Raw genomic sequence first — 20,881 nt, forward strand, 5'->3', positions numbered from 1 at the left:
TTTTAAGTCAGGAACTCTCCCCTCAATGTAGTTAACAAGTCTAGAGCTCTTAAACCTCAGGACACAAGGCCAAACATTTTATTGGTATCTAAAATGTTGGTGTCTTTTAGAATCAGATCCTTCTAAGATCCTGAAGGATATCCATTTGTTAAGAATATATCATAAATAGGGAAAAGGCTTCAGAGTTTTACTGTGAGCATATGAGATGCTCGCAAAGGTTACAAAGTGCTCAATCCTGACTCACTCACTCTCTGCACAGCAAGAACAATTGCTGTGGCTCTGATCTTGTGGAGATTTTAGTGTGCAGGTACAGCTATTGCCCGTTTAGTGATTGGGATGCATTCCTGAAAACCCAATCACCAAGTAAAATGATCACTAAACGAGGGGAAAACAAGAAATAATATCATTAGAAATAAAAGAATACTGTATACCGTATACAGTACAGTATTTTAAAGTAATATTAAAGTAAATAATACAGTAATAAATAAATGTAACACTTACATTGCAAGGCTGTGGTTGCCAACCCTCAGCAGGTAGTAGGTATTAGGCAGCTACCAAACAGGGTGGTACTACCTCCTGGGATGATATTGGAAGCATAATGTGTTGTGTATGGTAGACCCTGCTGCCATATGGCATCACAAAAATTGTGACCAAGTCTCAGGTTGCTGATCTGACTTTCTGCCTCATTTACACACAATTATAGGGTCTAAATTGTTTCACATACTATTGACAACACAACATACATACAGTGCTCCTCCCCGACTTACGACGGAGTTAGGGACCCAAATCCAGGTCGTAAGTTGAAAATGCTTAAATACAGTAATACCCCGCTTTACGCGGTTCTCGTTTACGTGTTTCTACATTTACGAGCTACCCCGCCAGAACGGGAATTCCCAATTTACGCGGTGCATCTACTCATATACGCGGGTGAAGTATAATTTTTTTATTTAGCTTATAATATTCATACAAATTACCCGGCCAGAATATAATTTACATTGCTGGAATTCTTACAATATGATAATCATTTTGAATATAAACATCATGGATTTTGCATTAGACATAAAAATTTTAGATCTAATGTAAGAATTTTGTTTACATTGAGCAAATATGTTATCTTTTGTGCAAAATATTTAACGTGTATATTAAAAATATTCCTGGTCTTGCAAGGAATCCACCAATGTCAATTATATTATCCTAACTTTAGTCTGAGGTATTATTTATTAATAAAAATGTAAATATACTGTTTTAACCCAAACATTTCTCTGGCAGGGAGGGGGGGAGCCGGAAGTGGGGTATTTTGATTGCCAAATAGTGTCTGGGTGAAGTATATTTTTTTATTTACTGAAGATATTTGTTTTAGCCCATAAAATTCATACAAATTACCCAGCCAGAATATAATTTACATTGCTCGAATTCTTACAATATGATGATCATATTGAATATAAACATCATGGATTTTGCATTAGACATACAAATTTTAGATCTAATGTAAGAATTTTGTTTACACAGAGCAAATAGGTTATCTTTTGTGCAAAATATATGAAGTTTATATTCAAAATATTCCTGGTCTTGCAAGGAATCCAGCAATGTCAATTGTATTATCCTAATTTTAGTCTGAGTATTATTTATTACTATACCTTAAAATCTAGTGTTTTCTCCCAAACATTTCTCAGAGAGGGAGGAGCCATCGAGCATGGGAAGAGGGGGTGGGGAGTTGAGTTCATTATTTGAATAGACATAAACCTGGCGACTGTATTTCTCTTAAATATTAATTGTGTGTGCATACCATCATAAAATTAAGATGTTATTTTTACTACAACATAAGTATTGTGTCGGAAAAAGTGGAGTTTGGGACTCGCCCAGTCTCTATTTCAATTAATCCCATATGTTCTGTTATTCCATTTACGCGTTTCTTGTTTTACGCGGACCTCCGTGGGTTCAATTGACCGCATAAATCGGGGTATTACTGTACAGTGTAATACATTGAAAAAATAAAATGGGTGTCTCTTTTTCTTCTCAGCACCACAAAAATTTCAATTTTATGCTTGCCAGCCATTTTAAAGTGAATTATAAACGAAAATTTTCTCTGTGTACTGACGTTGGGACTCGAAAATACGTAATTTGACAAAATTTGGGTACTACTGAGGCAGGTCGTTAGGGAGCAGTGAAATTTTGCTCAAAGCTGCACTCTTCAGGCATTGTTCCTTATACATATCTAAGACTCCATGCCAAATTTGAAGCTGATATGTCGAGGTTTAGTCTGCCGCATTTTCTACTGAAATTTTTAAATTTGCCTACAGTACTAGCCAAACAGCCGCTGTGGCGGTGCAATGTTCTGTTCAGTGTTTATCAACTTTTTTTTCATATCTCTTATTTCATTTAAGTTGTCTTGTTGCAGATGAGTATGGTGCTATGTCTATATTGATTATCAGGGCTCTGACAGACACCAGTTCACAGAACCGGACAAGACTCCCTACACTGGCTGCCGCTTGTGACCGATACTTGATTAGTGATTATGCTGGAGCTGCCATTGCTACTGCCACCTTAACTGACTATGGCATTATCACAAAGGATGACAAGAGTCAGGTTATTGGACCACATAAGCTGCGGGATGCGAGACAAAAATACCGATTTAAGAGGCAAGAAATTGAGATGGCTAGTTTAGATAATTTGACGTCACTCTATTTTGATGGTAAGAAGACCGCCACTCGTGTGATGATAAAGAATGAGAAGACCGAGAAATGGAGTTCGAGGATGATGGTGAAAGATCATTATGTCATCATGGTTGAGCCTGGCAATGAATATCTCACACATGTGACTCCCAAGACTGGACACGGAAAGCAGATTGCCAAAACTATTCACGAGTTTCTGGTGGAGAAAAATCTAACCCAGCAGCCCATTGTGTGTGTTGGTTGTGATGGAACCAATGTAAATGTAGGATCAGAAAATGGAGTCATTCATCATCTTGAAATGTTACTTGGTCACCCGCTCCATTATTTCATATGTCAGCTTCACGGAAATGAGCTGCCTTTCCGCGCAGTTTTTTATCACTATGATGGTAAACCAAGTGGTCCTGAGCATTGGCGTGGTCCCATTGGAAAGCAGATCAAGGAGTCTTTGTCTGAGCTTCCAGTTGTCGCCTTCCAGCCAGTCAGTTTCCCTGATTTCCCTGTGTTTAATGATGAAGTGGAGAAAGATCTGTCCTGGGATCAGAAATACCTGTATAGGATTTGTAAAGGAGTTATCACAGGTGTTGTTGAAGATGACTTGGCTGCTATTGAGCCAGGTCCTCCCTGTGTGTCAAGGTGGAACACCTTATGGAGTAGAATCCTCAGGCTGTATGTAGCAACATCAAGACCCAGCCATGAGTTGAAAAGAATTGTCATTACAATAATAAAGTTCAGTGCTCCAATGTGGTTTTACATCAAGATACACCCTTACGTAACACACGGCTCAAGGAACGTATTCCAGTCCCTGCTATATATGAAACACCTGAATAGTGAGGAGGAGACGATAGTGAAGAAGGCTGTCCAGAGAAATGCATACTTCGCCCACACAGATCAACTTCTTCTTGGTATGTGTGCAGATGAGGACATGACTGTTAGAGAAAAAGCTGTCTCAATGATAAGAAAAATTAGAGAGGAGAATCAGCAAAAGGAAGAATGCACTGGCAGATCTGAAGAGGAGGAGGAAGATTCTGATGCTGCTGTTGACGAGAATTTGTTAAACTATACTGATGAGGAGGGTAAAGATGGAGATGGGAATGAGGATGTGCCTCCTGTAGTCAACATGAGAAAGGTGGTGACTCCGAAACTAAAGTGGCAAGCAAAAAACTATCATTCCATGATTAACTGGAGGAATGAACTCAAGACTGAGCCTCCTTACATTGCTTCTCTGTCAAATCTACAGGTTAATGACATTCTTGAGACACCATTAGTGGTGCCCAAGTGGCCAAACAGCACTCAGGCGGTCGAGAGAGGCATAAAAGTGATGACTGAAGCTTGCACTGAAGTGACGGGATACGAATCGAGAGATGGATATATTAGGCAAAGATTATTGTCTAGGAAAATGATGCCAAGGTTCCGCACAAAAAAGAATTTCAATATGAACTTGTAATGATTTTCTATACGGTGTACCTGTAAAATAACATGTGAATTAAATCGATGTCACCCATGTAAAATTTATCATTATCCTGGAAAACATTAAATGACACCTAATTTTTGGTATACACTAAAAGTTGACAAAAGTCGTTCGCGATGCGGCAGGGTAAGTATGCATGAAATGGCATGAAATTTTGCACAGGTGTTTGTTACAGCCATACAAACGATGCCTGAAAAGTGCAGCCTGCAACTCAAATAAAAGTGTTTTTTCCCTGCCCCCTACAGGTCGTAAGTCGGGGAGGAGCTGTATAATATTTCTCACTTTTAATCTTTTTTTCATTTTTGTATTATTATTATTACAGTAAAACTTCGATTAACCGCCCACATATGGGGGGAAGGGGCCGACGGATAATCCAAAAGGTCGATTAATAGTAAATAAAGTCTACGGAAATAAAACATACACTTTCAGAGTACCTATCCCTAACCTACCTCATTTAAGTCCCTCTATTCATTTTTGTTCATTTGCCATTCATATTTCAATAGCATTTGCTTTAAAACATTAACCACTTTAGTAAATAAATATGAACCAGCACAGAAACCATGAATAGAAAATGGAAAAGTCAAAGAACATATGGCATCACGAAAATTGTGACCAAGTCCCAGGTTGCTGATCTGACTTTCTGCCTCACTTACACACAATTGCAGGGTCTCAATTATTTCTCTTACTGTTGACAACACAACATACATATATATTGTTTCTCACTCTTGATTTTTTTTCATTTTTGCATTTCTTTATGGTTCTTTATTATTATTATTATTATTATTATTATTATTATTATTATTATTATTATTATTATTATTATTATTATCATCATTATCATCATTATCATTATCGCCCCCCACCCAGTCCCCGATGTGGGTCAGTGACCTGTGCCTGGTTGGGCTAATCCCCGTAAAAAAAAAAAAAAAAAAATAGGGGCCCGGGATCTGCAGTTAATTCGAAAGTCGGTTAATCCGAAAATCGGTTAATTGAGGGTCAGTTAATCGAGGTTTTATTGTATTATTATTATTATTGTTATTATTGTTTATATTATTATTACATTTTCGCCCCCCAGGCCCGGATGTGTGTCAGTGACCTGTGCCTGGGTGGGCTAATCCCCGTAAAAAAAAAAAGTCTGCCTGAAGTGGGTCAAGTCCTGCTTTACTCATACTCAGAATTTTCAAAGGCTGGGTCTTCAATAGAATATGAGTATATCAATTGGGCTTGGGGTGAAGAAAATCAAGTCACTTGAGAGATCATTGTTCTCTGGTCCTGGAGTTATATTTCTCACAGACAGTATAAGAAAATGGTAGGAAAGTTGATTTTCTTGCAGACCCGATAGCGGAGCTAAGGACTCACAATCTGTGGATTGTTATCCCCACAGTGAATTGATCTTTTAAATAGTAAGTTCAGAGATGTGATGGTTTGATCACTTGAAAATTTTGAGAATGAATTTTAATGGTAGGATTCAAAGTTATATTTTTCATCCTATGTTCCTTGGAAGCCCATGGTCTTTGAAGGTGGTTTAAAGAGATGCACCCAAATTGAGATGAGGCTCTCATTTCCCTGTATGTCGAGACTCGTGCCCTGCCTAAGAGGAGAACAGTGCCTTCTAAGTGGATTTTGGATCCAATCTCTTTCTCTTGGATTCTCTCTGTTGGAGTGGATGCCTTTTCCATGAACAGTTTTAATATTCATTGGCATCCTGTAATGTGTTGCTATTCAGTAAGTAAACTATTTACACCTTATATATGATGAGTTAGGTGCCATGTGCTAACAATGACACTGATACAAAATAGAAAATTAAAACCACAAAGTTCACTCATGCATAGCAGATTTTGCACACTGCGTTATATAGCATTGTAATCAGGGATAACTACTGTACTTAGTGATGAAATAAAATTATGAAAAATATTTCCATTTTAATTTCTGAAAATACATCATACAGCAGGAGGGTGTCAGGTGTTAACCCTTAAACAAAGGCTAGGGATTCCCTATTCTGCCCCAATATGTGCAAAAATGGAATGTAAGAAACTTAGAATGTCTTCAGAAAACTCTCTAGTCCTCATCCATTTTAGGATTCCTTCTTAACAAATGGATATGGTATCCTTCAGGAGTCTGGGATGAAGGTGGATAATAATATACAGTTATAACAGAATTTATTAATCTTTTAAATCCTAGCATTAGTTGGGATCCTGGTGATTGAGGTTATGATGTCTACATTTACTGAGTTAAAAGAAATGCTCAATCTTCACTTGATTTCATGATCAATCCTCAATTCTTCCTATTTTTATAATCTAAATGTGTCTAGAATAGCTGATGAACATGCCTGCTATAGGCTTTGGCATTGGATTTTTTGTATTTTCTTGATAGTTTTTTATTATTATTATTATTATTATTATTATTATTATTATTATTTTTATTTTTATTATATAAGGGGTTGCTGCTGTTAAGAAAACCAAAGATTCAAATTGAGTAAAAATTAAAAAACCAGATGAAATTATAAAGCGACTGACACTTGGCAGCATTCCTTAATGAGTATTATCCCTTGCATCAGTTCCCAGAAAAGTATCCATATTATTTCACTGCCTATAGTGTTTTGCTGCATTATATTCACAAGTAGAAAATTGTAATATGCTAAGAAAAAAAGTAATATCTGTCTTAAGAATCCTTATTATCACGTGAAGAGTTTAGTTAAATAAAAAGATCACACACACACACACACACACATACACATACACAGAGTCTTGGTGACAGTATCAGAAAAAGTTATGTAACATTTAGTATATCAGTTTGACTAACTTTTTAAGAGAAGTAATAAGTAACTTACTTCATCAGGTAACTAATGAAAATAATATAAAGTTGTATATTTCTCCTCAGGTCCTGGATGAGACTGGAAATCAAGATCTGTGTTTTTACAACTTCTGGTGTGCCCATCCCCTTGGCCCCTTGAGTGACTTTAATCATGTCTTCTCAAACATTGGTTATATCCTCTTTGGCATATTATTTATAGTTGTGTGTATTCGTCGGAATCATCACCATAAGCTCGTTGTACAAGCTGATTACAAGATTGATAAGGTGAGGATTATGTAATTACCTTATTGAGTATTAGTTTATTTAATATAATATTATTTGTTTGTGTATGCAGTAGACTCGCAACTTACACGAGGGTTACGTTCCTGGGACCTCGCGTAAAGTCAGAAACACACTTAAAAATCCCCTAAATCACCTTTAAATCAATATACATACGTACATATACACGAGAACTGGGAAGATGAGGGAGGGGAAGGTAAGGTGATGTATTGTGACAGTTGGCGCCGAAGGTCGAGTGCGTTTTTATTTATCTGTCCTTTAGAGTGACTTTAAGTTTTTCTCTTATAAAATGTCACTGAACTAACCTGGGAAAATAAAACTCACATTGCTGGGATTCTCGTAAGATAGTGATTAATTTGAATATAAAAATGCTCTAGTTTGCGCTAGACATAATATGATTTTAATTATTTATTACATTTGATTACATGTCAGTACAGCTTTGTCCTTAGGACAGTGTGTGCATGTAAACGAGTAAAAATAAATGAAGAAAGCTATACATTTCAAGCCAAAAATATTAGTTGAAAAACTTTATGTAAACAGACCTGTGTTGTTGTTTTGAGATTATTCATCCCCTTCCCACGTCACCGTGGGGGGGATCATCAAGGTCAGATAACGATGCAGGGGAGGATGTGGGCAGCTTAAGGTCACTGCGAGACGTTGAGGGCATTGGCTGATCTGCTGACGATGTTGATGCTGAGGTTTTCTTAAAGAACATGGTGATGGGAAGCTGTCGTTGTTGTTTCTTAAGCTGCTGGAACATGTTCTTATACTGTACTGCCATAAGGTTTGTAGGACCTCGTGAGAAGTTGATGCTGCACTCCATAGAGGAGTCATACTCAGACACTAAGTTTTTCAAGTGCTCGGCCACCTGAAACACTTCACTAAACTTGTGTATATCCCAACATGCTGGTTCTTCTTGTTCTTCATCATCATCGTTGCCACCGTCGTCTTCTTCGTCCGCTCTCACTATTTCCTCCAACTTAGCATCAGTCAGAGTTTCCCTGTGCCCTTCAATTAACTCCTCAATATCCTGCTCAACCATGTCTTCAAACCCATCACCGCCTACAGCCCTGGCCACCTTCATGATGTGCTTAACACAAATTAACCGTCTCTGGTTTCAGTGCATCCATGGCCTCCTTCACAAAAGTAATGCAATTGGCAATGCTGAATTCCTCCCAGCATGCCATAACACTGTTGTTAGTGCCATCTTCCATGGCGTTGCAATTGTGGACGAAGGTGAGGCTTCTGTACGCTGCCTTAAAGCACCGAATCACGCCCTGGTCGAGAGGCTGGAGGATGGAGGTGGTGTTGGGTGGAAGGAACACTACCTCGACGTCATCTTGTGCGAATTTTATGGCATCCGGGTAGCCTGGTGCGTTGTCAACGACCAGCAACACCTTGAAAGGCAGGTCCAGCTTCTCTAGGTAGCTCTTTACCTCGGGGATAAAACATTTGTGGAACCATTCAAGGAAAAGCATTTCTGTCACCCAGGCTTTCTTGTTTGACTGCCAGTAGATGAGGAGGAGATTCTCATTTTTTCCCTTTAGAGCCCAAGGGTTGGCAGACCTATAAATCATGCCTGGCTTTATCATATGCCCTGCTGCGTTGCCACATAATAGGAGGATGACGCGGTCCTTTGCAGCCTTGAACCCGGGGGCCTGCTTCTCAGACTTGGAAATGTAGGTTCTGGTTGGCATTTTCTTCCAAAACAAACTTGTTTCGTCAGCATTGAAGACCTTCTCTGGAAGATATCCATTTTCCTCAATCAATTTTCTGAATTCATCTGGGAACACCCTTGCAGCTGCCTCGTCCGCCGATGCTGATTCACCAGTGATTCTAATATTTTTCAGGTTAACGCTTCCTGAAACTGTTAAACCAACCTGCACTGGCTTTAAAATTCTTCTCAGAGCTGTTGAATGCTTCTCCCTGAGGAGCCTCAGATTTAAACTGGTCATAAAGACTCAGTGTCTTCTCCCTGAGCATATTGCCGTCGATGGAGACACGTTTCAGGTTCATATCCTCTACCCATATGTTTAATGCCTTCTCCACCTTCACTAGAGTTACATCTCTAACCTGGCTTGTCACCTTAGCAGTAAATGAGGCACTTTTAGACACAGTTTCACGAATTTCCTTCTCCCGAATCTTAATAGACCTCACGCTTGATTCGTTGCATCCGTACCTCCGTGCCACAGCAGCGACCAACATTCTGCCTTTTATTTAGTCTAAAATGGCCACTTTTTCTTCCAGGTTCATCACAGAGCTTTGTATATTCGCTGGAGGACTAGAGGCAGAGGTTGGCTTGTGTTTGGGCATTATAAACGAGTATGAGAGGTGTAAGCGCACTAAATTGACACACACGAGAGGCAGGTGTTACTCCGACAATACCCACGCGACACCTGAAGACAGAGAGGTGGGATGGCGGGGGTGGAGCTTTGGCGGGCTAGCGTTTGGCGCGCTTATGACCCATTTTGAGTTTGAAATTGATATTTGTAACCTAACCCCCAGGGTAATCCATGCCAGATTTGACTCGCATAAAATAAAAAAGATTTGCTTTAAATTGAAAAGGTGTCCTTAATTGTGGGTGTTGCTTTAAATCGATAATTTTAAATTGATTTGCTTTAAATTGATGTTCTACTGTATTTGAAGCACATAATATGAAATTTAGTTCCATATTACCGGTAGTGTATTGAGATTTTTTTATACTGAGTACAGTATATTCCTAACTGCTAGTGTTGTCATTAATTTTATTGAATTGTGGAAAAGCTGATGAATAAAGTTTATATATATAAAGTTTTCAAGATATTGCATAAACAAACAGTAGAATCGTAGTTATCTGGAATCCATGCAACCAGCAAATTCATCTAAACGGTACCAAGATGAAATAATGATAATAAAAATTCCTCCAAAATCAGTTAGAATCGTAAGTTTGAATACCACATGCAATGGGGATTAGCTGCCATATTTATTGCTATGATAAACAATAAAATACAATAGCACGTATTTTATGTAAAAAATAGCACCTTCCACTCTCATACTATCCTCTGGGCAACATGATACAGTTAAGGCAGTCACCCAATTATAGCCCAGTAGTCTACCACTTCCACATGCATTCACTTCCCACATACAGTACTGTATGCACACTCATGTTCTTCATTTTTCTTATTTTATTGTTTTACTTTAGATTTTCTTTATTTCTAAGCCACATTAGAGAATTGTTGTTATTTTTCCAAAATTTTTATAATGTAGTTCATTACAAGTAACAATAAATGAGGCGGCTGAGTTGGCAAGTCGGCTACATCGTTATAGCCCACCGCCTCCACACACGTTCACTTCCCATGCATACACACCCATGCTCTTCATTTTTATTATTTTATAGTTTTACATTATATTTTCTTTATTTCTAAGCCACGGAAAAAATATAGAGTGGAATACATGTTGAAGAAGTCCATTTTTAATGAGACAAGAATTTGCTAGGTCAGGCTGTAGCACTGTGCATTGTAGGATTAATTGGGGATCTTAAGACTGAGATTAAACTAACTGGAAAATGTCTTTATCCAACACCTCTCAATCCCCTTAGGTGCCAGATGACTGGGTTTCTACTTTACTGTACTTAGTAAAAAATATAATGAACTTTATATGCAATACTGATATACATAATAAAATGCAACCAATTTAATATTGAACACTAACAACTATGGTTAAGGTATAAATATTGTATACTGTGCAAGGTGTCTCTCAAAAAGATTTATACACACTACCTTGCAAATTTTTTGGGTGATTGCATGAATAATTCTTCAGGCATTCCCCGCATTACAGATGGGATGTGTTCTTGAAAAATTGTCTGTAACGTGGAATTCCATAACTCAAAATAAATTTTCCTATTGAAACCCATTACGTAATTGGAAGTACCATAATAAAAAAAACAGTTATAAATGAAAATGAACCTTTTTAAACACATATTATGCTGAAAATTTTATATTTTATGATATAATATGATACAGGCTGTACCTCTCTAGTCCGGCATTCTGTAGTCCGGAACGATTTTAGTTTGTCCAATAAGTAGATAGGCAGCTTTTTTTTTTTTTTACCTGAATTATTATTATTATTATAGGAGTATTAAATTTTTGCCCCTCAGGCCCCAATGTGGGTCAGTGACCTATGCCCGGGTGGGCTAATCCCCTAAAAAAAAAAAAAAAACCGCGGGAAATTAAGGTTTGTTTACATCCGGCAGTTCGGCTGCTCTCTCTCTGCTTGTCTATACAGAGTACAACATTTAACCCTTCAATATATATGAGCAGTAAATAAGTGTTGCTTTCATATTCTTATGTAGAGTAATGACGATATGTTTTCACATGTGCGCACTTACATACGCGCAGTCTCACTTTTTTTTTTTACCATTAATGGTTAGCTACTTATATTGTTCCATTTATTAACATTAAATAACATTACAGGTACTTCAAACAACCATATTAATTTTTTTACATTAATTTTACTACAGCTAAAATCAGGGTCTTATTTTCTTCAGTTTTATATGTAGAACCAATCAGTCACTGGTTTCGTAAGCTTTAACATAAACAATGCCGGCAGCCGTCTCGTCTCCTCTAATATTCCACGTATTATTAATAAATTGTATTGTTAATTTTGCACACACATACATTAATTCAATAAAAACAAATTCAGAAACATTAATTAAAATATATATGAACAGTAAATAAGTGTTGCTTTCATATTCTTATGTAAAGTAATGACGATATGTTTTCACGTGTGCGCATGCGCACTTACATACGCGATCTCTCTTTTTTCTTTACCATTATCGTTAGCTACTTCTATTGTTCCATTTATTAACATTAAATAACATTACTTAAAACAACCATATTAATTTTACTACAGCTACAACCAAGGTCTTATTTTCTTCAGTTTTATATGTAGAACTAGTCAGTCACTGGTTTTGTAATCAACGAAAACAATGCTGTGTCATTTCCTCGTGTGTTTTAATATTCTACGTATTATTAATGAATTGTATTGCTCATTTTGCACACATAAACATTAATTCAATAAAAAAGACATTCAGTAATAATCAATAATGAATCTTTTGTACATAAGAGAAATGACGCTGTTTACACGATTATGCACGTCGTCTGCACGTTGGCAGGCCGTTCAAACCCTTCGAAATTCAAGTTTCCGCCCTCATAATTTTTATTTATTTATTTTTTTGTGTGTTCCAATAAAATACGTTAAGAATTAAAAACTCGCGAAATTTGAGAAGCTACTATACGACATTTAACCCTTCAATATGTCTTGAAAGAGACCATGATGCAGTGAAAGTGGTGCTAGTGCTTCCAATCATAAGCACAAGTCACTCTCTATCCAGGAAAAGGGTGAATTTCCATGGTCCGGCACCGGTCAGGTCCCGAGGTTGCCGGACTAGAGAGGTACAACCTGTACTGTAATATTACTGTATACACCAGCTTGCTACATATGACTTACCACCTAGTCTGCCTCTGACTGTCCTCTGGGTCACACACATGTAGTGACTAGCAATTCTCTGTTGTTTCTTGATTTGTCCTTATTAACCTATTAACCTTCACCAACATAATGCAAACCGACCAAAAAGTAACAAGAGTGATTCTTATAGCAAGAGACAAAGAAAATCTGAAATGTTAGAGATTTAAATGAAAGTGATTGAATGTTTTGAAAAAGGCGAGTGCAAAACTGACTTCACACATACTGTACAGTGGGCCTTCATGAGGGAACCATATGTGCCATTTGTGCTAATACATGTTATTACAACAGTTCACAACTTTTACTGTCACAACATTCTCTGTCATGTTATTACTGTACTACAGTTCACAACTCTTAACATTCTCTGATAGGTTATTATTGTACAGTAAACCCTTGACTACTCTGCCCGTATAGGACTCTGGCCTTTCCGAATTATCTCTCACACACACACACACACCTCTCTCTCTCGCGCAGTCCGCCACTACAACAAAATTCAGCCCATAAGAGCCCGCACCGATAGATATAAGAACAGCACCATCCCATCTATTGTTAAAATAATAAACAACTCCTGATTTATGTACTGTACAGCCCTGTAAATGTATTCAATGCATATTATATCATTATGTCTAAATCTAATGTAAGTCTGTATATTTTCAACCACCGGCTGCAACTCTATTAATAAACCGTTTATTATTATTATTCTTATTATTATTATTATTATTATTATTATTATTATTATTATTATTATTACTACACACACACACACACTAACTAAAAAATTATCAGTTCATATATTCATATACAGTGGGCCCTCTTTTAACGAACGGTTGGATTAAAGAAAATTTTGGTTAACGAATTAGCTCCCATAAGGATCTTCAATTCGGTTAAACAACAAAACTTTGATTAACGAAATCCTTACGACAAACACCTTTTGTTGTGTGCATCAGCTGATTGGCTACTCCGCCAATACAATAATCGGTTCTATGTTTACATTCATTTCCAGTGGAGTTAATATCAAGAAGGTTGTGCTCTTTAATATTTTTGCATTTTTTATATTAAAATTATTAGTCATTTTAAAATTTAGTTAACATACCGTATTGATAATATATGCAGTACAGGGAACTAGTTTGTTGTGCGCCCATCAGCTGCTTGACTCACCCGCCAAAGCATCTGTTTAACTTTGTTTACAGTGGAGGAAACATCGTGTTTGTTGCTCTCTTGAATACAGAGTATTTTTACGTTTTTACATTAAAATTATTGGTCATCCTGAAATTTAGTTAACCTATTGATATTATATAGCACAGTGCAGTGTTGATTTAAATAAAATAATCTTTAATTACAGCTAGTGAACTTAAAATTTTATTGTTGAAATTACTGCATCAAGCATGGGTCCGAAGAAATCTAGAAAGGCGATTTCAATTCAAGTGAAATAGGAAAGTATTAAGAAACATGAAGAAGGCATTAGTACCAATGTGCTGAGTAAAGAATATGGCACGTCGGCATCAACTGTGTCGACAATTATTGCACAGAAAGAAAAATTTTAAGAAGTGAAAGTGAGAGATAAATCTACCAGAGTGTTTAAAGGTAGATCATTAATTGCAGAAACAGAGAGGCTGCTTAGTATTTGGATTAAAGAAAAACAAATGAAAGGATACTAAATTTCTACTGAATTAATTTGTGAAAGAGTCAGGGAAATTTACGAACATTTGAAGGAAGATCAACCTAGTTCTTCTGAAACTGTGTTTGAAGAGTTTAGGGCCAGCAAGGGCTGGTTTGATAAGTTTAAGAAAAGAACTGCCATTTATAATGTTGTTAGGCATGGTGAAGCTGCCAATGCGGATAAAGAAGGACCTGAAAAATTTGTAGTAGAGCTCAAGAAACGAACACAATTCATTCCAGAGTCGTTCGTTAACCGAATCCATATATATATATATATATATATATATATATATATATATATATATATATATATATATATATATATATATATATATATATATATATATATATATATATATATATATATATATATATATATATATATATATATATATATATATATATATATATATATATATATATATATATATATATATATATATGTATGTATGTATGTATGTATGTATGTATGTATGTAGTATATATATATATATATATATATATATATATATATATATATATATATATATATATATATATATATATATATATATATATATATATATATATATATATATATATATATATATATATATATATATATATATATATATATATATATATATATATATATATATATATATATATATATACACCCCAGACTCGACTTACGCGGGGTTAGGGACCCAAATCCAGGTCGTAAGTCCGACATACAGTATATCACGGCCTATAAAAGCGGGGGTGCATAAGACCCCCCAAATTTCCATTAAAAAGTAGCTTTTGAGCTCTATTTGCTGTATAAGACCAGTACCCCAAATGTGACACTTACCCACTGACTCAGTAGTCCTTTACCAACCATCCTTGATTTTTTTAAAATAAGGCCAATTCACTTCAAGTAATGTCATCAAATTATACCGCTGGTGTAGTGTAAACACTAGTGGCGTCACTGAAGCGTGTTGAGAGTGTTCCTAAGTCACCGTTGGTGTGACTATTTATACAACATGTGATTCAACAGCAACCACCGTATTCTAATTGTGGTGTTTCATTAGGATTTGAGTAAAAAGGTTACCAGTATGTACTTACTACATACATTTATTACACAAATATATATATATATATATATATATATATATATATATATATATATATATATATATATATATATATATATATATATATATATATATATATATATATATATATATATATATATATATATATATATATATATATATATATATATATATATATATATATACTATGTACAAAAAATGAATGTTCAATGAATTATTTATGGTGCATTAGAGTACTGGTCACTTCTGATGGGCTATAAATAGCCTTCTTTATCTCCCCTACATCTCACCCCTGAGCCAGGCGGAAGGGTCTTGATAACATGTTTGCTTATTTTCCATTTACTTTAAATAGATTTACCGAATTATTTGTTTTATTTATTTATTTATAATATACTGTAATATATTAAACACACTAATTATTTTCTTTAATTTATAAACTGTTTTGCGACAAAGGAATGTTCTCCAGTAGTGTTTCATTAGGATTTGAGTGAAAAAAAATATTACGTACTTACACAATTGTTCCTCTTACTTTGACAACACAACATACATACAGTATATTATTTCTCAGTTTTGATCTTTTTTTTTTAATTTTGTATTTATTTATAGTTAGTTACTTAAAATAAGGCCAATTCACTTCAAGTAATGGCATCAAATATTACCAGCTGGTGTAGTGTAAACACTAGTGGCGTCACTTGGCGTCTGTAATTAACCGTCGATAGTTTCAAGAATTAATGCAGTCATTTACTGAATATTCTTTGGAAAAAAATAAAATTTAAATCAATTATTTATAGGAGATAAATATTATTATGAGTAAATATACGATACGGTATGCATTACTGACCACCTCCACGGCTCCTCACTGGCAAATGGGGGGGCGTGGGAAGGGTGTGTGATGATAGCTGTGTTTATTATAGGTATAAATCTCTTTTACGGTATGTTAGACAGGTTTATAATACATTTTATTATTTTAATATACCGGTAATCTTAATTTGAATCCAGCTTGCTAAGCGTAGTTTCAGTATAAAATAATTAGTGGTAAGACCTTGTGAGTGGCTTACGATGTTTTCATCACCACTCTTGACACACTAAACACAATATTTAAGAGGTAAGAATTTTAAACTTGGTGGTTTAGGCGACCCCTAACTTTGGGCAGATTTTTTAATGTTCAAATTTAGTCTTATAGGCCGTGATATCTGATGAATTAAAAAAAAAAAAAAAATTAATAAAAATCTACAGTGAAATACAGTACAGTAAAAGTAATGAATAATGATGAATGGATCCAGTACAGTGAAAGTAATAAATAATAAGGATTGGATAGTGTGACTGAGCACTTAACCTTTAATGTAGTCAGCTGAATGCATGGGGCCCCATAATTTTCTAATTATACATGGAGACTACCTAAACTGGACGTTTGGTATAGAAAATCGTGTGTCATTTAAATTTTTTTTTTTTTTTTTTTTTTTTATCTATATCTGAGGCGTAATTAAGTCCCGGCCAGTAAATGAATCACGATAATTAATGAGTCGGGTATGCTATAACGAACGTAATTGGCAGAACCTGGATTCGTTATAGCATTAATTCGTTATAGGATTAATCCGTTCAGGCCCCCAAATACAACCATAACACTGAAAAAAAATTCTGCTTAAATCTTAAAAAATACAGTGCTTTATCTTACCTTAGTGTTGTTCAGCATGCAAGGGACAGGAGCAGAGGGAGGGAGGAGGGGGAGGAAGAATTATTGAGAAAAGAGGTGGAAGGAAGGTGTCCTTCCCTGGCCCTCTTGGTGACTGACTGTCTCACAGGCACTTTGTCTGTATGTTCTTTGGTATCTTTGTAAGAAAGGCGTTATCAGGGTTGGCTGCTTCAACCTTGATTTCTGGACCTTCCAAAAAGTAGTTCATAACATTGTCATTGAACACACTGAGTGGCCTTTTACTGGGAACCAACATCGGATGATAATCCTCCATGGCTTGGACAGTTTGCTCCGGCAAAAAACGCATCCTTAGAGATATCTTTGGCTGGAATGATCACTGACACTACTCCGCTTCTCCTCCTCCTGACTCCTCAAGTTAGCTCCTTCAGTGTCTAGATTTTCCTCTTTGTGAAACTCAGCTTGGCTCCTCAGTGGACAAATTCCTTGCATTAGCTCTTCCATAACTCCTCAACATCAAGTAATCATCCACTTCAAAAGGCCATGATTTGAGCTTGCAAATTTCTGTAGTTTTAACCAACTCTTGTTCCAACTCTTGAAGCACTTCCAAAGAACTCTTTTGAAGGACACATTCAAAAACCTGTTGGCCTTAAACACTTCAAGAACACCTCACAGTAACCTCTTTCCCAGGTAGGGCCAGTCAAAAATCTGGCATCTCTATAGTGAGTGAGCTCTTCCAAGAATTTCCTTCCATTCAACATCACTGGAAGTGAGACAAACATTTTCTAAACAATTGCCTTTGTGTTTGCAACTAGCAAGTTAGAAATTACCTGTTGATCCACTTCTGGGCTGGACAGGAGGTGGTGTGTTGGGTGGCAAGAAGTGCACAGTGGTGAGTTCCAACTCTTTCCTAGCAATTCAGCCATCAGTGAGAGGTGAGCTGGGTGCATTGTCCATCACCAACAAAGCTTTAGTGGAAGATTGGTATTCTCCTTGGGGGTATTCTGACACTGGAGTTGGCCTCAATCACCTCAGAGAATAAATTCCATGATCCACCCCAAAACTTTTTGGTTTTGACCTGTCTAACCTCAGGCAGGTCTTCCTAGTGTTTTTAAGCTCTGGGGTTTCTGCATGGTACACAAGGTACATTTCTTTTTGAATCTTCCAGAAGCATTAGCACAAGAAGGAGGGTGGCCCTATATGCAAATGGCTTATGGCCGGGGACAGAATTTCCTCATAGTGGCCTTATGTCTGGCGGGGCATTTTTCCAAAGTAATTGGGTTTCCATGCAGTTGAATACCTGCTGGCTCAGCCTCACTGAAATAATATTCAAAAAAATGTCATGATGTTCATAGCTGCTTCCTTGGCACTAACCCAGCATCACCATATCTCCACAACCTTCTGTATTTTATTTCTTCTTCTGAAACAATGTAGCACCGCATTTCAGCTTTGGCACTATCACTTGCACAAAGGAGTCCGCCGCTTTACGCAGGTCCTCAAGCAATTTGTCTGGCAGCTTCTCACAAATTAACAAACTTTAAAATGCATCACCTGCCCATTTCTTTCTCCTTTATCCACACTAAGGAGTAAATTTTTCCATCTCCTCCGATACATTACCTTGCTTTACACTGAATCCCTAGAGATTCACAACCACTTTTTCATTTTTCAACTCCTCTTTATTCTTTTTAAATCATTACCTTATAAGTGGAGTTTGGCCATCCCATACTCATCTTTAAGTTTTGCAATACTTGTTCCATCCTCACATTTCTTTATGATTTCTTTGTAGTTTCAAAGAGTGCCAAAACACCTCTCGCTTTGAGCAGTTCGTGTCTGGTGTACACTTTTATAACAAAATATTTATACAAATAACTCTATTTCCACATCAAAAAGCGAAATTTCAACAATAACAGTGGTGCACTATTTTTTCAATGAGACAAAGTGGCGCCCTGGCAGCTCTTATTTATTAGATGCAATTACAACAATATTCATCATCCAGTAAAATAATCGACCATTCATCCGCGTTCGTTGTAGGAGTTGCGTTCATTATAGCATTCTCAATTTTAGAGGTAAAACCATTCGTTATAGGAATATTCGTAGTAGGATCCGTTCGTTATAGCATACCCCACGTGTTTTCTTCTTTCCTTGTGGTTATCATATATATATATATATATATATATATATATATATATATATATATATATATATATATATATATATATATATATATATATATATATATATATATATATATATATATATATATATATATATATATATATATATATATATATATTTTTTTTTTTTTTTTTTTTTTTTTTTGGGATTAGCCCACCCGGGCACAGGTCAGTGACCCAAATCAGGGCCTGGGGGCGAAGATATATAATAATAATAATAATAATAATAATAATAATAATAATAATAATAATAATAATAATACCCGGTAATAATAATAATATCTATATAAAACAAAGAAGTCTGTGTGTTTGTTTGTGTGTGTGTCCGCACGAGAATCTCAGAAACTACTTTACCGATCTGTAGTGATGATGGATGGTGTTATATGTAGTGATGATGGATGGTGTTATATGTAGTGATGATGGATGTTGTTAAATGTAGTGATGATGGATGGTGTTATATGTAGTGATGATGGATGGTGTTATATGTAGTGATGATGGATGGTGTTATATGTAGTGATGATGGATGGTGTTATATGTAGTGATGATGGATGTTGTTAAATGTAGTGATGATGGATGGTGTTATATGTAGTGATGATGGATGATGTTAAATGTAGTGATGATGGATGGTGTTATATGTAGTGATGGATGGTGTTATATGTAGTGATGATGGATGGTGTTATATGTAGTGATGATGGATGATGTTAAATGTAGTGATGATGGATGATGTTAAATGTAGTGATGATGGATGGTGTTATATGTAGTGATGATGGATGGTGTTATATGTAGTGATGATGGATGATGTTAAATATAGTGATGATGGATGTTGTTATATGTAGTGATGATGGATGATGTTAAATGTAGTGATGATGGATGGTGTTATATGTAGTGATGATGGATGGTGTTATATGTAGTGATGATGGATGATGTTAAATATAGTGATGATGGATGTTGTTATATGTAGTGATGATGGATGATGTTAAATGTAGTGATGATGGGTGGTGTTATATGTAGTGATGATTAGACAATAAAATAATAGCAAATTCCGGGGATGAGAGATTTTTTCCGGCTTTAAGAGAGTTGTCTCGTTACCCAGAAATCTCTCATTCCCGGAAGTGATCTGCACCAATTGTTCCGGGTAATGGGGATATCACTGTATTGTAATATTGTATGTATATATGAAGACCCTTTAATACGAAAAGTAAGAAAAGAAAGAACAGTTGTAAGTGAGTTTTTGTTATTTTGGAATAGACTATAATAGCAATTTAAAGTTGGAAATTTTACATAAATATGAAAACAATTTATATTAAGCTGCTTATCTTATTTATTTGTCTTTTTTTTCAGTATTATGGCATTCCTCAGCACTTTGGAATATTCTATGCCATGGGTGGGTCACTCATTATGGAAGGTTTTCTCAGTGCCTGCTACCATATATGCCCCAATAACTCTAACTACCAGTTTGGTGAGTTCTTACCATAATACTGTATGTTGTTGGTTAGCCTTTATTCTAGAGCTGAAGAATTTTGTGCAAGGGAAGGAAGTTGTTAGTAGAAAAATGTGTAGAAATATTTTGAAAACATGTAAGGTTGATA

The 20,881-nt window shown here is 35.8% G+C and overlaps 1 protein-coding gene across 2 annotated transcripts in view; it reads left to right on the plus strand.

Annotated features, from left to right (window-relative positions):
• LOC121879137 (SID1 transmembrane family member 1-like) overlaps window positions 1–20,881 on the plus strand; it is a 132,032-nt gene that overhangs the window by 73,404 nt on the left and 37,747 nt on the right. For both annotated transcript variants that reach the window (XR_006091278.1, XM_042385734.1), the window contains exons 10-11: window positions 7,021–7,218; window positions 20,634–20,751. Coding sequence is in view for 1 of the 2 variants with exons in the window: in XM_042385734.1 (XP_042241668.1) it covers window positions 7,021–7,218; window positions 20,634–20,751 (316 nt within the window). In the remaining variant the exon portion in view is untranslated. The remainder of the gene's footprint in view (window positions 1–7,020; window positions 7,219–20,633; window positions 20,752–20,881) is intronic.

The sequence above is a fragment of the Homarus americanus genome, unplaced genomic scaffold (assembly GCF_018991925.1).
Source record: "Homarus americanus isolate GMGI-L3 unplaced genomic scaffold, GMGI_Hamer_2.0 scaffold4060, whole genome shotgun sequence".
NCBI classification, from domain to species: Eukaryota; Metazoa; Arthropoda; class Malacostraca; order Decapoda; family Nephropidae; genus Homarus; species Homarus americanus.